Raw genomic sequence first — 14,342 nt, 5'->3', positions numbered from 1 at the left:
TTTTCAATTTGGAAAGATGTACATGTGTAGCAGAAAATCACTCCAGGCATCAAAACCTCCTTGTAAAATTCTGCCTTTTTGAAAGTCACTTGACATGAGTTTCTGCAGTACAAGTTAGCCAGAAATCTCAGTTTTACCATACATTGAGGTACTACCATAAAAAAACAACACCCATTTGCTATAGATTTGATAGAAATGGCCTGTTCTTTGCCACTTAAAACTAATGACAAATTTCAGGCACAATGGCAAACTGTGTGAGAAGAACTTTATTTCTTCACAATCTGAATAACATCCTCATCTTCAAGAGTATGGTCTTTACCAACTTTTTGAGGGTTGTGTTTAACAGATGAACCCCAGACCAGCGCGCTGAAAGGAGAAGAAAAATCAAATTTAAAAGGCTTACAAGTATAATACGCAAACAGCAGAACAACGGCTATTTCTGTCACAAAGCTAATACAGAAAGCAATGCTTAAGAGCTATTTTTATTCTCCTGCAAGTACCTGGATGAGTGGTCTGTGTGAACCAGAGTACAAGCAGATCAAAACAAAGTATGAAGTCATCCAAAATACTTGTGCATACAGGACAATGGCCTGTAATGCTGCATCTAGTGCTACTCTTTTATAAAGAAAAACATTTTCCCCATAGAGGAAAATCATCCAGGAAAGAGCATAGGAACATCAAATACAGTAATTTAAGTATTAGGTTTAATTGTCATAGGGAGATGTATTCCATTCAACATTAAAAAAAAATTAATAAAATCCTGTGTTCCCTTCTAATTTACAAGAGAATGAAAGAATATACCAGGAGGCAGATAACTTTCTATTCTCTATAAATTATTCTTTTACAATAATACTTACTATTTAAAGTCTTTAATGAGATTTTTGTGGATCTTCATGCAAAAATCCTCCACTGTGGTCTTGCAGTAAGGTAGTACCACAGGAGAGGTGTAGTCTGGGAGCTGCCCTTTAGGTTTGGTGTAGCTGTAACACAGATGGAACAGTCAGTCAATACCAAAACCTCTTCTCTTTCAAACCATCATGAAATTTCATAGGTCATTCGCACCATCATTCAAGGTGCTTGTGCCAAGTTCCACTATTACAGTGGTGAAAACAGATACTCTGTACATTGTTTGGTGTTCTTAAGCTAGAAATTAATCTGGAGAGCCAATGGCTACAGCAGGTTCCCCCTTGTAACTGGAAAGATTTATCACTAGTGAGCTTTCTATAGTTGCTTAAAGAAGATGAAAAAGGAATAGTTGATGGAAAAGAACATCTATAGTGTTATGGTGCTGACTTATAATTTTTTTTTTTCCTGTGAAAAATCAACATGTATTAGGAAAAAACCTGACAAAGTCTAGAGCCCAGATACCTAGATATACTAAATGCCTTTTTACAATAGATTTTATATTGTCACAAGAAGATGTATAGATACAAGTTTAAAAGACTACAATTGCTATACCATGAGTATTAGTAGATTCATTCATAAATTGATCCAAAGAAATGCACACTGCTAGTATGCATACGTCATACTACTAGTATAAAGTAAACCTGTAATAATTTATAGTAAAAATATCTGAAAGGCTAGATGAAGAACAAAATTCTGTTCTGTTAAGTGAGCCAGACTGAAAAGAGGTACCTCTGAAATTCATAACTTTGCACTGTTTGACTAGAATTCCGTGTTTTCAGGATTTTTTTAAGATGTACTTTGGACTTGGTTTCACAAGGTCCTCATTTAATTCCCCTACAAGTCCAAAAAATAGCAGTTGTGACTGTTAAGAAACTGTCTATCACACAACAGGCAAGAGGAGCACAATTTCCAATTTACAGAGTAAACATACTTCAGTGACAAAAGACATCACCATTTGAAAGCTAGAGTTCTAAGCTAGTAGAAAACCATTATAAAATAATCATCATTCAACCATTCTTGAGACATTCTTCACCCTCAGCCTTATATTTAACTCCACAGAAGGCAGCAACTGAGCCTCACATTCGTACTAGCTTCAAGTAGTCCCAAATTTTCTCCAGCAGATCATCAAAGTTCCAGCGATGATGAGCAGATATTGGTACACAGTGGGGTACTTTGTAAATAATATCTAGTTCCTCAATGGAAATCTGGTCAATTTTATTTAGGACGTAAATGCATGGGATGTAAACCCTGCAAAAAGAAGGAAATACTGTTACAGCAGCCTAGCAGCAATACACTGCTACCATCGAAAAAGCTTTATTTTTCAGAAGGACAGTAAGGTGCTAAACAGCACTTGTTGATACCACATCACTAACTTAGCTTCTGTGGGAGGCAAACCTCAGAGACAACTATTTTCTGTAGAATATAAATTGCAAGTATGCCAAACCCACGGTCCCAACAGTACCTGTTCCCTTCAACAACGTCAATTAGGTCATCAGCAGTGGCATCGCTGCGCAGTGTGACATCAGCATTGTGAATTTTATACTCTGCTAGGATGCTCTTCACTGTTTCAGTATCCAGCTCACTCTGAGGACACTGAACAGAGAGACAGTATTAAGGAATGACTTTACAGTCAAATAAAGTATTAGAATTAATAACGCTATCACCTAGCAATTGCTGCATACAGGTTACTAAAAATAATAGTGGTATTGTTAAGTTATTGGAGTTGACTATGATTTTACCATAGTTAGCCTCAGGAGATGGGAAAAAAAATTTAAATGATGACAGCTTTATTTATATTAATTCCCCACTGATAGCTGCAATCAGACATTTCAGAAGTAATGTTTCCTGTCAATCTGGGACTGGTTGCAATACAAACCCACATATCTACTAGTTTGGTGCGCAGACAATTAGGTGTTATGTACCTAGATTCCAGAGCAGAGTTCTGATTTTTGGTATCTCTGGCTATTTCTACATTTTTAAAGATTCAGAGGTAAATGGAAAATAAGGAGGAGTCCAGGTTGCAAGGCCTGGAACTCCGAGCATTCTTCTCCAGAAGAATGCTATAGTCACCAAGCGAGAGGCAGTTTTTCCACACTCTCCTTTGGGCCTTGGAACTTGTAATTGTTGGAAAGCAACCAAGCCTCTGATTTGGGGGTAAGGAGGTGGTCAGGCTCCAAGGACAGGTATGGATGGCCTCCAAGAGAAGTAACTGACTACAGCACAGCAGTTCAGCTTCTGAAGAAGTCATAGCACAGGAATGGTCCCAGACATACCATTAACTACAAATGCCTCTTTCTTCAAGCGATTTTTTGTTGTTGTTTTGGTTAAAGAAAACTTCCAACTTACTGTGGCTGTAAGGTTAATGCCTCCTTTATCCTTTTTCTTAAAGCCGATATTGGGGGGCTTACTATTCAGACGAATTCCAAATCCCTCCAGTTCATTCTCAATTATTTTCTTGTGACCAAGGGGCTTCAGCACATCCAGAACAATAAGAATGAGATTGCAGGTTCGAGCGACTAAGAATCAGAAAAAGAAAGCAGTCTCTCAAAAAAGTACACTCACTCAATCTTAGACAAAACAACACAAAATATGGCTCAGTGGACTGACGACAATATTAAACCCCCGAAGGCCAGCTGATTGCTAATTTTTAAATTCCAGTATAACACTGAAGTTTGTGGTGCTGGACAAGCATTACTGATAGTCAGATCCTTATATGTTATAACAATCACAGAGGCTGGAAAAATCTTCCTTCCTGTCTACATTCAGACCCCAGAATGATGACCATAAGCTAAGTAAAGAAATTAAGACAGCAGCCTTGTTTAATATGGGATCACATCTACCTTCAAAATTGGTAATATACTTTCAGTGCAGTGCCAACGCAGAGCACAAACTCAGCAAATGCATAAAGCCAGAACTGAAACCAGAACAAAACAAAAATGGCTACTGCTTCATAGCAAGCAGCTCAATTCCAGCACACAATTCAGCTTTTTAAAGACATGAGAAACAGTGTTTCAACCCTTCATTCTCATAAGCGGTACTAACTGAATCAGTGATAGGACACTGCCTCCAGCTCTAATACACTCACCTGCAATGACTTGCCGTCCTCTGCCTTTACCATCCTTGGCACCTTCAATAATTCCTGGGAGATCAAGTAGCTATTTGTTCAGAGAAAGGACGGTAACTCATGAGAAACATATTTTTCTTCGTGGAGAAAATAAACCCTACTTTTACCTTTCTACTAAACCAGCTGACTCTAATGCAAATCTGAATAGAATGTGGCAAAATTGTTTCCCCTTTGATTCTTATAGATTCTCTTATCCCATGTGCCCTATTGGTACAATACAACAGATCATCTCATAGAGAATATGAGTACTATCACAGGAAATTCCCAGAGCAAAGTGAACAGCAGGGTAAAATTAGTACCTCATGGAAACATTTGCAATGTATTCTCAAGCACTTCTACATGTCACTTCTAACCTGGTAATATCAGGACAGACCATTCAGCCATAACACCATTACTTGTATATATACCATCCTATCCTCACAGACACAAAAAGACCTCACCTGTATCTTTGCTCCTTTGTATCTAATGACTCCAGGCACGGTAGTCAGTGTAGTGAATTCATATGCTGCCACTTCAGAGTACACACCAGCCAGATTACTTAGAAGAGTAGATTTCCCCACTGATGGAAAACCCACAAACCCAATTCGGGCATCACCTGTCTTTGCCACATCAAAGCCTGCAAATAAAGAGCAAAAATAAAAGATGGCCATTTTCTATCTTCTAAGGTTCTGGACAGAAGTCCCACTATTAGTTTCAACATTACCTGAGTGAAACCCAGGCAAGCTTCCCTACAAGGAGGATGAGAGTATGAAACTGAGAGTTCACAATCTATATCGCCTTGCATCACTTTGTCTGTATAACGCTCCATGGCATGTACCTGTCGACAAAATGTAGGCTGCAAGGCTTCTCAGTGGGCTATACATGCCTTCGGTGTAGGTGGAGCATTACCTTTAAGCACTGCAGCTTCCACAATTCACGTCTTTATATATAAATATAGGTGCCTCCTGCAAGATGCTGCTTCATGTAAAACCCCTAAGACTTCTGCAAATACAAGACTGTATTAGCCAAAACACAGAAGTCCTTTCATTTACGATTCAAGAACGGCTCCACCCCAAAGCCCGAGAAAGTACCACAAACCACGGCTAAGGTCCTGTACCGGGAAGGACAAGAGGGAGAGAAGGTTGCTCCGATTTATTCAGCAGACAGTCTGACACGATACAAGCGGACAAGAGCCACCCCCGTGAGATCCATTTCCGTCACACACCCCGCACTTCAGCAGGCAGGAACGGCCACTTCTGCAGAGGCCGCCGCGGCGGCCGGAGCCTTCCCGCAGAACAACGCACCTTCCCCGGGGCCGCCGCCGCCGCCTCCCTTGGGGGTGATGAGCTCCCGGCGCAGCTTGGCCAAGCGGGCCTTCAGCAGCCCCAGGTGGTGAGCCGTGGCCTTGTTCTTCTGCGTCCGGGCCATCTGCAAAAGCACGGAACCGAGGGCTCACCGCCGGGAGAAGGCTCTGCCGGGCCGCACCACCCCTCACGACCCCAAGGGCGCCGCCAGGGCCCTGTCACCCCCTCACGGAGCGCCCCCTCCCCCCCAACCCCCGGAGCCCCCCCGCCGCCCGGTCTAGCGCTTCGTGCCCGGCCCGGCCCCGACCGGGGAGAAGGCCGACGCGTTACCTCAGCCTCGATCTCCGCGATCTTGGCCAGCGTGCCGCTCATCGTGGCGACAGGCGTCGGCCGCGGTCCCGGCCGTCAGCCTCCACAGCAGCTCCCCTCCGCGGGCCCGGCCCGGCAGCGCGCAGGCGCGCGGCGGCCTCTCGCGGGAGCGAGGCCAACTCTCGCGAGAAGCGGCGGGCGCGCGCCTCAGCGGCAGGCGGGAAAGAGCCCGGCGGCACCGCAGCGCCCCCTGGCGCCGCTGCCCTCGCGCCGCCTCAGGGCAGCGGGCACCGCTGTGGGGGGAAGGGGGCGGTGGGCTGCGGCGGCGGGAAAAGTGAGGGGGGGGGAGAGAGAGAGAGAATGGGGGGGGGGTGAGAGCGAGCGAGGCTGAGGCGGCTGTGGGGGTGTAGAAATCGGTATGAGGCGGCTGATGAGAGGCTGCGTGGTGAAGAACGGTCGTTGTGAGGCTGAGGCGCTCGCTTGTGAGGGAGGCGCCGGCGTTGCGGTGCTGGGAGCGAGCGTGGCAGCCGGCGTTAGGCTCTGAGAGAAAAAGTGCGGGAGTTGCGGCGAGAGCCTGAGGCGATGAGAGGGAAAAGGGCCGTGCAGTGAGGCGGGGTGGCCGGCAGGTGTGCGAGTGGGCCTTGCCCGCCGAGCCCGAGCACCCGCTGCCCGTGAGAGCTCTCAGAGGCGGCCTCTGCCCTTCCCTGTGGTTAAACTGGACCTCGCGCTTCAACGTACGCGGAGATCTGCCTCCGCCCTGGTCTTCCTTGTAGTCCGCTTGCAGTACTGCTCATCACCAGGTGTGTAGATGTGCGTATGTATTCCACAGCCCGGCTGAACCGGGTAGAGCTGCTACGCTGCTCGTAGGAGAGCCTTCTCTAGCTGGTGCTTTGTATCACCAGGACTTCGTTCTGAAGCTTTCTCACGGCTCCTTTCAGCTGAGCCCAGGCCATACCGCTTTGCCCCAGGGACATCTGTAACTGGCCATTGGATGCAGGCTAATTAAATAGATAAAGGATTTTTTTTAATGGCCCCTTCAAACTTTAAAGAGCCGAGTATCTCCAGCTTTTGACAGCACCACTAGAAGCCAAGCAGTTGGATTTGGAATAAAAAGTATTTTTATGACATAAAGAAATGCATTTTTGTAAGTTTTCAGGATTTTAGAGTCTCCAAGTTTGTTTCTCTGTCATATCTTGTCTGAATTGGAATCATTTATAGAAACCTTTTTCTCCATATTGAGCAACCTTCCCAGGAAGGCTTTTCTTTCTCGATTTATTACAAAATCTGGCTTTATATGACATATCTAAATGTAAAACTTAACATGCTTTTTAAACGAAAATATACTCTCCTGGACCCATACTGTAGAAGTGTTTCTAATGACACTTGCAGAACCACCCGCTATGTCTTCAGACAGAATTCAGAGTATTGTAGGCTTGAGGAAATTTAACAATTTTGGTAATAGAATTGTTACAGATCATTAAGTCTTCTTTAAATAACAGTAAAAAGAAAAAAAAGGAGAACACTAGTGCAGTGGAAACAATATTGCTATTTACCATCTCTTTCTGCCTCTGCGTTGTCCCCTTCTTGTCTTATCTTAATCAAAAAAGCAGCCTTTAAGGTCATAAACTCTTTATAGTAGGAACTATCATTAATATAAGCTTGTACAGTACTTACTGAAATAGAATCTCAAATAAAATGGGATTACTATTCCTGGTAATGTTAGCTAAACTAGGGTAAATATAAATGCGCCTACTGTTGCATATTTGTTCATGGTTTTCTAATTATTCCTTGTGAACAATATTTGTTTTCAACATAGGACATAGCAGATTTGGTCCTGGTATAAATTTGTTCCTACTTCAGATGGAATCGTATTTGTTTAAACCTCAGCTGAATTCAGCCATAGAATCAGTCTGTGTTTGTGGTCCCCTCTAGTAACAGGAAAAACAGTGAGAAAAATGCAAATTCTGAATGGTCAATCAGGGTTTAAGACCACCTCTATTTTTGCAGTAGATGGTGGCCAATTTCAGAACTTGTTGCTAGCAACAGTAATAGTTGTTCTTACAAACTCACTCCAAATCACATACATTGAGTCTAACTAAAAATTAGTTTCCCAAGTGTGGGCTGAATGAACAAAGATGTCAATAAAAAAGATGGTATGAAAATTGAGTCATTTTTGTTTTCCTGGTTTAGGTATTCATAGTTTTCTTAACACAGAAATGCTCAGTATGTGCTCTGAAATCTTTTTTTTCCCCAGAAAGTTACTCAAGCAAAGATTGGAATTTAAGCACCTAAAAAATTCTTTCCGCGTTGAGTATTGTCCTCAATGACCTGAAGGGAATAAGAGTTTAATTAATGAAGATAATTTGTCTATTTTTTTTCCTAGCCAAATTCACACTTTTTAATTGGTTAGAATATTTAAAGTAATTCATATTAGTTTATAACAGTACCCTCTTTTATGCTTCAGAAAGGCTTGTTTGATAGAGATTGGTTCCAGGCTGTGAATAAGGTGTAATTATTTTTATTTACTGTGATGACTGTTGTCAATTTTTTAATAGAAGGGTGTTTTATGTTATGTGGCACTTGGAGAACAGGGTGGTTATGACCATGGGAAGTTAGATGTGACAACTGGGAAACTGACTGAAAGGTGGGTAATTGGGAATGGTTAGATTATATCCTCTGAGGGCAGCAAGCAAAACTAGAAAATGGAGAGCAAATGATAAAAGTTTATTAAAAAAAAAAAAAAACAAACAGCCAAACAATCAGACAGAGAAAGGAAAAATCAAGGAAGATATTAATAGAAAATTGGATATAATTTCAGAAGAGGAAAAAGCCCCCAATGGAACTTGAGAGAAAATGAAGAGAGATGCAAGAGACTGACATCTATGTGAAAGGTTAATTGAGCTTTACACAGGGCACTGTCAGAAGATGGAGTATGTGAATTGCCTTTTGTTTTTTAAACATATGTGTATGGTTTTTAAATTGAGAGAATTCCACTTAGGAAATCTAGGTGAAGTGCTAGAGGGGGTATATTTACAAAGGTTGTACATTGCACAGCAGTTGAAGAGTCAATCTCTCAGGTGGCCAACTGCCTACTATGTCAGACAGCACCAAATAAAGATTCAAATATGGAATAAAAAAGCCCAAATGATCATGTAGTCATATGAATTACTAATTGATAAACTGGAAGTGCGTAACATGAGCACTTTTCTAATAATATTTTTAATGAGGTAAGGAAACCAATTTAGTACAGGTGTTTAGAAAATGCAGGAAGACTGCATCTGAAATAAAGGCTGTCTTATCAAACAATTAAGAAACATGACACAGTATGGAATTAGTGATGGGGAAAAAGCAGGAGTTTGTGTTTCATCAAGCTACAATGACAGGAATGTGACTGAAATGGCACATACCTCATTAGCAAGATCTGAATGATGGAGGGCTGTAGCAAATATGGGTTTTGGAAATTCATATTCTACACACTCCAGTCATGCTGACTCATTGATTTTGGGCAAGTCATCTCCTTTACTTGTCCCTCAGTTTTATTTTTGCACAACAGGAATGTGCAGTTGCTGCAGAATGATTGAAACTTTCATGTTTCCATAGCACTGCCCTGTGAATGTGATAACTGGAGATCACTTCAATAGGGGAGCTGAGCAGTCAACACATTTAGCTTGTTTTCTGTCAAACTACCAATTTTAAATACACTGCTTTATAATGGGCCAAATTCTGAAACAGCTATTATTTTAGCTTGAATAAGGGTTTTACTTACATGAGATGCAAACTAAGTATGTTGAGAAAAGACTTGCAAGTCTTTTGGATAACCGTGTAAAATTTACAATTGTAAAACGCATGGTAAAACCTGTGAGTATGAAATTGATCATGATAACTTGTGTATTGTATGCTTCATTCAAATCACATAAACACCCTCCTTAAAAATAAGCAGTACGTGCTTGCTTATTTAGGTACTTTTTAATTATTTTTTATTTTCCTCCTTTTTATTCTAATAAATAACTTCAATGGCTTGTGGATATCAAGTCTATTCACAGTGCACTGAGAAGGTTGTTTTAGCTTAAGAGCCACTCCGGTAGTACAGCACTTGTGGTTTTGATAATTCACCTTATGACAGAAGCTGTAGAACATACTGGCAAACAGCAGTGCTAATGCTACATGTGTGTTTGTGGACTTGATAGACAGTACATTTTTAGCTTAGTGGTAGAGATTTCTGCAGGATTTAAGAAGTGGGAGGGAGGTGACAAGGAGGAAATTACATCATGATTGTAGGTGAAACAAGGCTCATATCCTCTTAGAAATTATCACCAGCCCAGTGAAAAATAATCTGTATCAGGTGATAACCTTGACCTGAGTACTTATGATTTTAAGAATTCTGGGTACGGGACTGTCACCAACCTGTTCCCTCATGAAAAAAAGGTAACTGCCAGTTATAACTGCATATAGAGAATCTGTTCATTTTAAAGTGATTTTTTCTGATTTTTTTTTTCCATTTTGCAATTTTTACAATTTTGCAAATTTACACACACCCCTTCCCCTTCCCCTTCCCCCCCCCCCCCCCCCCCCCCCCCCCCGAATTGTACGTTGATTTGAGAACTGGCAGCTAATTGACCCCATTATTGTACTTCAGGGAAGAACTGCTCATGCTGAAGAGGAGACAAACCTTTTTAAGGTGGTTGTAACAAGCTGATTAAGGGCCAGCCTCATCCCTGTTTGGAGGAAAGAGATTTTGCAAGCCTGCTGTCAAAAGGTAAGATTTTTGAGATCCATAGTGTTGAGTCTTCAATGGAACCATAATACTGATTGCTTGAGGTGAAGCAACTCCGGAAGTTGACACAATTCACGTCTCAATTGACTCTTGAGGCAAAAGAAAGTAAGTTGTGTATCTTTTGAGTGTTGTAAGAAATACACGTGTATCCATTCTTAGCTGTCTTCTTCCTGGATTAACTTTTTTATGCCTGTTTACTTGGTATTTATGGAGAAGTTGTCCTTTTCAGGACAGCACTGTAGTTTAGCTATTAATCTGTAAATACCAAACATTCACTACTTGCTTTGCATATTTAGGATTGTATTGTAATGTCTGTTTTACATGAGAAAGTTGTCTGTCAGGTTTTCTTAGCTAGGCATGGATGCCTAATTCGTGGGGAGTCGATTAGATGGAATCCCAGGTTGTATTCCCATTTTGACCAGATCCTTGATGTGGCAATCTTGTTTTGAATGGCTGAGGTTGCTTTGGTTCCAGGCAGTCTAGAATAAGTTAAACTGGGCAGAGTGAAGAAATGAGGGGAACAAAAGGGAGATTAAGTATCAAAGGTTGGCTTCCAAGACTGTGTTAGATTAGTTTAACAATAAAAAGTTCTGTAGTTTAGTGTCGGTTCCCCAGACTTTGTCGTGGACTGCCATGCAACAGATGGACTACGCAGCACGTGAGTGCAGTGAGGAGAGTGATCAAAAAGAAGAAAAGCAAGCAATGCGGTTTTCCCTTTTTAAAATAACTCTTTCTGCATACGTTTCATAGCAGGATATACCTCCCTATGAGCAGTTGCTGTCGGTTTTGTGCGAGTGCTAGGTATTTTTAAACAAGAGAGTTGTTTGTCTGCTTCTAGAGGAGAAAGCTGACAAATCTCTAACCCACGTCTGGATTACAGAGGAAACTGTGCTATCTCCCAGTCTGAGAATCCTTGCTGCTAGGGATAGCATTCTCATGGGATGATTCCCAACCAAAAAATGAGCGAGCTTTAAAAACTACATTTAAGTAATAACCCACCTAACAAGTAATGAATGTTGAATTAATTGCTTGTTAGATCGGTCACAGTTAATTAAAATTCCAAGGAAAGCTCAGAGAAACTGACAGCTACTCACTAAAATTGTAAGTGTGCCATGAAATGTGCAATGTTATATTTTTCTGTGGAACACACAGAAAAAGGAAATGGTTCATATGACTGAATTAGCTGGCACAAGCGCTATGCAGAAATGTCTCTGTTAATATTATGATCTATGTGAAATAGTGACTAACTAACCTTCTTAAAGAGTATAATAATGAAGACTATTCTGAAAAATTTCAGTAACCACAAGACCTACACAGATGCATGAGTTGAGAATCTTCAACAAATAGGTATGACTCAAGTATAATTAACATATACCCAAATACATTTGAATAGATTCAACTGTAACACAATCTTTTGTTACCTTCTATCATTTGCAGATCAATTTGAGGTCTGCACTTCTGAGTAAGGCCAGTAGCAATTGATCTGCAGTGAAGGGAACAATGTATGGTCCCAAATGGTATACACATGTTCGGCGCAAAAGAGGATTTTTAATACTATTGAAATACCAATCAAAGTACTTCAGCAGGGACCAGACAGCTGCAAAACATTTAGGGACAGCTCAGGAATTCCCATGAGCAGAAGTGAGACAGGAAATAGTGAGGAGCTGAATAAAGTAGCTGAGGAAAATGCCTTTATTTAAGAGAGTAAATTCAAAAGAAGTTCAGCAGATCCCAGTGCAGAAGATGTCGGAGAAAAATAGATTAGGAATCATCTGAAAAGGGTGGGAAATTCTGTATACCGAAAATGTAAATTTTTTAATTCAAATTCAGAATTCTTTTTCACATCATCTGGAACTTTGTCTTCAAGACAGTAACTAGCTAGTTGTGATGATAAATGTGTTAAAAGGTAATCATACCTGTACGCTTACATAATTAATTATGGGGAAATGACATTTAGTCATCCTATTACATTTAGGCAACTTCATCTTCCAAGTCTGTTCATATGGGTGAGCCAAATTTTGTCTCAGTATGGCACAAACTGCTTATTTGCAAATGGAATAAATTTGGCTACACTGTAACAAATGCCAGTTGAATGACTACTTTGAGAGTCTCATATTGTGGGACAGGGTAAGTTTGGGACCAGAAAAAGTTATAAGAAGTGATCCTTTAAGTGTGCTGGTGAAGCTGTAAGGTGGGGGAGGCCAGTACAGTAAGGGTGGAGGTACTAAAAGGAGAGATACAGCCTTTGCCATGTCAGAATGCTGAGGAGTTAAGGCAAATGGCTATGTTGGTTTCCTTGAGATTTCCTTGGGAGTGCAACATACTGATGGTCATCTTTAACAAGCATCCAGCAGCTACTCGGAGTATGAACTCCCAGCGTGCTGATCTGGCATCCTCATGGCAAGTGTGGGTGGGTCACTTGCCATGAAAAAGCCATGTTTTGAGGTGAATACTTAGCTTTTACCTAAAGAAGCAGGCAGGGTGTGCTGGATGGTGCCTTTTAAACAGGAGGGCTGGAAGCTGAAACCAGAACATTCCATGGCAACTGGAGAAAGTTCTGAGGAAAGTGCAGGGAGAGCGGCAGGACCCCCCTCCCCCCTGCCTAGAGGACAGACAAAGAACAGGCAAGGAGGGAACTGAAATAGGAAGCAGGAACCATGTCAGGACGCTGGGGACTAAAAGAAAGCAAATTAATAAACCACTGGGGGAAAAGGCGCACAACTGACCAAAGCCACTGGGAAAGATAAGCAGATTCCAGATTCTTTAACTGCTCTGTGTGTGTGTGCGCAGCCTGGCTACTGTGTTTAAATAGAATAATTTTCCTCACTGTAGCAAGTATAACTCTTATGTCTGTGGCACACACACAGACTTACAAAATGTGAGCACTGTGTTATCTATATAATACGATGTATTTAAGCTGGGTTTGTCAGCATTGCTACCACTCAGACAACCTCAAATGTCTAAAAATACATGTTCATATCAGGGTGTGTGCATACATGATGCAGTAATACAAAGCTGCTGGTAGTATTCTGCCTGCAGTGTAGACAAACAGTTCCTATCAAAAGCAGGAGAAATCCGTCGTACAGGCTGAGGGCACTGTGTGGCCTCAAGTGTTAATGTAATATTGCATTTTGGAAGTTGGAAGCTCAGTGCGCTCGTTTGCACATCAGTACCCAGAGTGCTTTTTCAGTTCTACCACTATTTAATTCAAGTGCTGGGTTCGAGCTCTTGGAAGGCTCTGTAGTTTGTGATGCCCTCGCATGCGCTAAGTTCAGTATTTTCCACAGAATAGTTTAAGTGATGATACTGGATCGTGAATGGGTCATCCAAGGATTCTTAATTAGGCTTGATTTGACAAATGAAAAAAAAAAGTGCCCTTCAGCACTTTAAAAAGTGTTGTCTTTAACAAAACAAAGAACTCTGTTTTGGGAGGGGGGAGGGTATTGGGGGGGGGGGAGAGGAGATTTCTTCAAAAGTAGAGAATTCTTCTCTGAGACAGAAAGCAAATTTCAGCTGAAAATGAGTAATGATGATGATGATGTTGAAACAGAAGCTCTTCAGAGAGAGACCTGGAGCGCTCAGGGAGGATTCAGCACCAGGACAGCCCAAGCAACCCCGGCAGCGAGTTGCAGCGGTGCCGTCCGGAGCGCTGAGCCCGGGCCTGGGGGACCGGCTGCCCTGGGGCGCGGGGCGCCGAGGGGACCCCGGGCAGCGCCGGGCTCGGCGGGGCGGCAGAGTTTCCCCAACATGGAGGCAGGCACTCGGGGTTGGGCTGTGCAATCCCCCGTGCCTCCCGCAGCCCCCGGCCCGCGGGTACCGTTTCTCCCGAGGGGAGGGCATTTCTGCACGGGAAGAATTCCCGCTGTTCCCCTTCCCTCCCCCACCACGCCGGCGCCTCGCTGTGTAGTCAGGCTGAGAGTTGATCCCAGTACGGGGGGTGGGGGTA

At 42.3% G+C, this 14,342-nt stretch overlaps 1 protein-coding gene across 1 annotated transcript; it reads right to left on the bottom strand.

The window, feature by feature from the left end:
* Nucleotides 1-251: 251 nt before the first annotated feature.
* DRG1 (developmentally regulated GTP binding protein 1) lies at nucleotides 252-5,756 on the bottom strand. Its single transcript, XM_082491457.1, has 9 exons — nucleotides 5,644-5,756; nucleotides 5,314-5,437; nucleotides 4,471-4,646; nucleotides 3,992-4,061; nucleotides 3,253-3,422; nucleotides 2,369-2,499; nucleotides 1,987-2,154; nucleotides 858-980; nucleotides 252-366 (listed from the first exon to the last, which is right to left on the bottom strand). Exons 1-9 carry the CDS (start codon nucleotides 5,683-5,685, stop codon nucleotides 267-269), a joined length of 1,104 nt encoding a protein of 367 aa, XP_082347583.1. The 5' UTR covers nucleotides 5,686-5,756; the 3' UTR covers nucleotides 252-266.
* Between the last annotated feature and the right edge of the window lie 8,586 nt (nucleotides 5,757-14,342).

This window comes from Vanellus vanellus (genome assembly GCF_965231255.1).
Source record: "Vanellus vanellus genome assembly, chromosome: 16".
In the NCBI taxonomy this organism is placed as follows: Eukaryota; Metazoa; Chordata; class Aves; order Charadriiformes; family Charadriidae; genus Vanellus; species Vanellus vanellus.
Note: the sequence above shows the minus strand (reverse complement) of the source record. Positions and strands in the feature narration are given on the sequence as shown.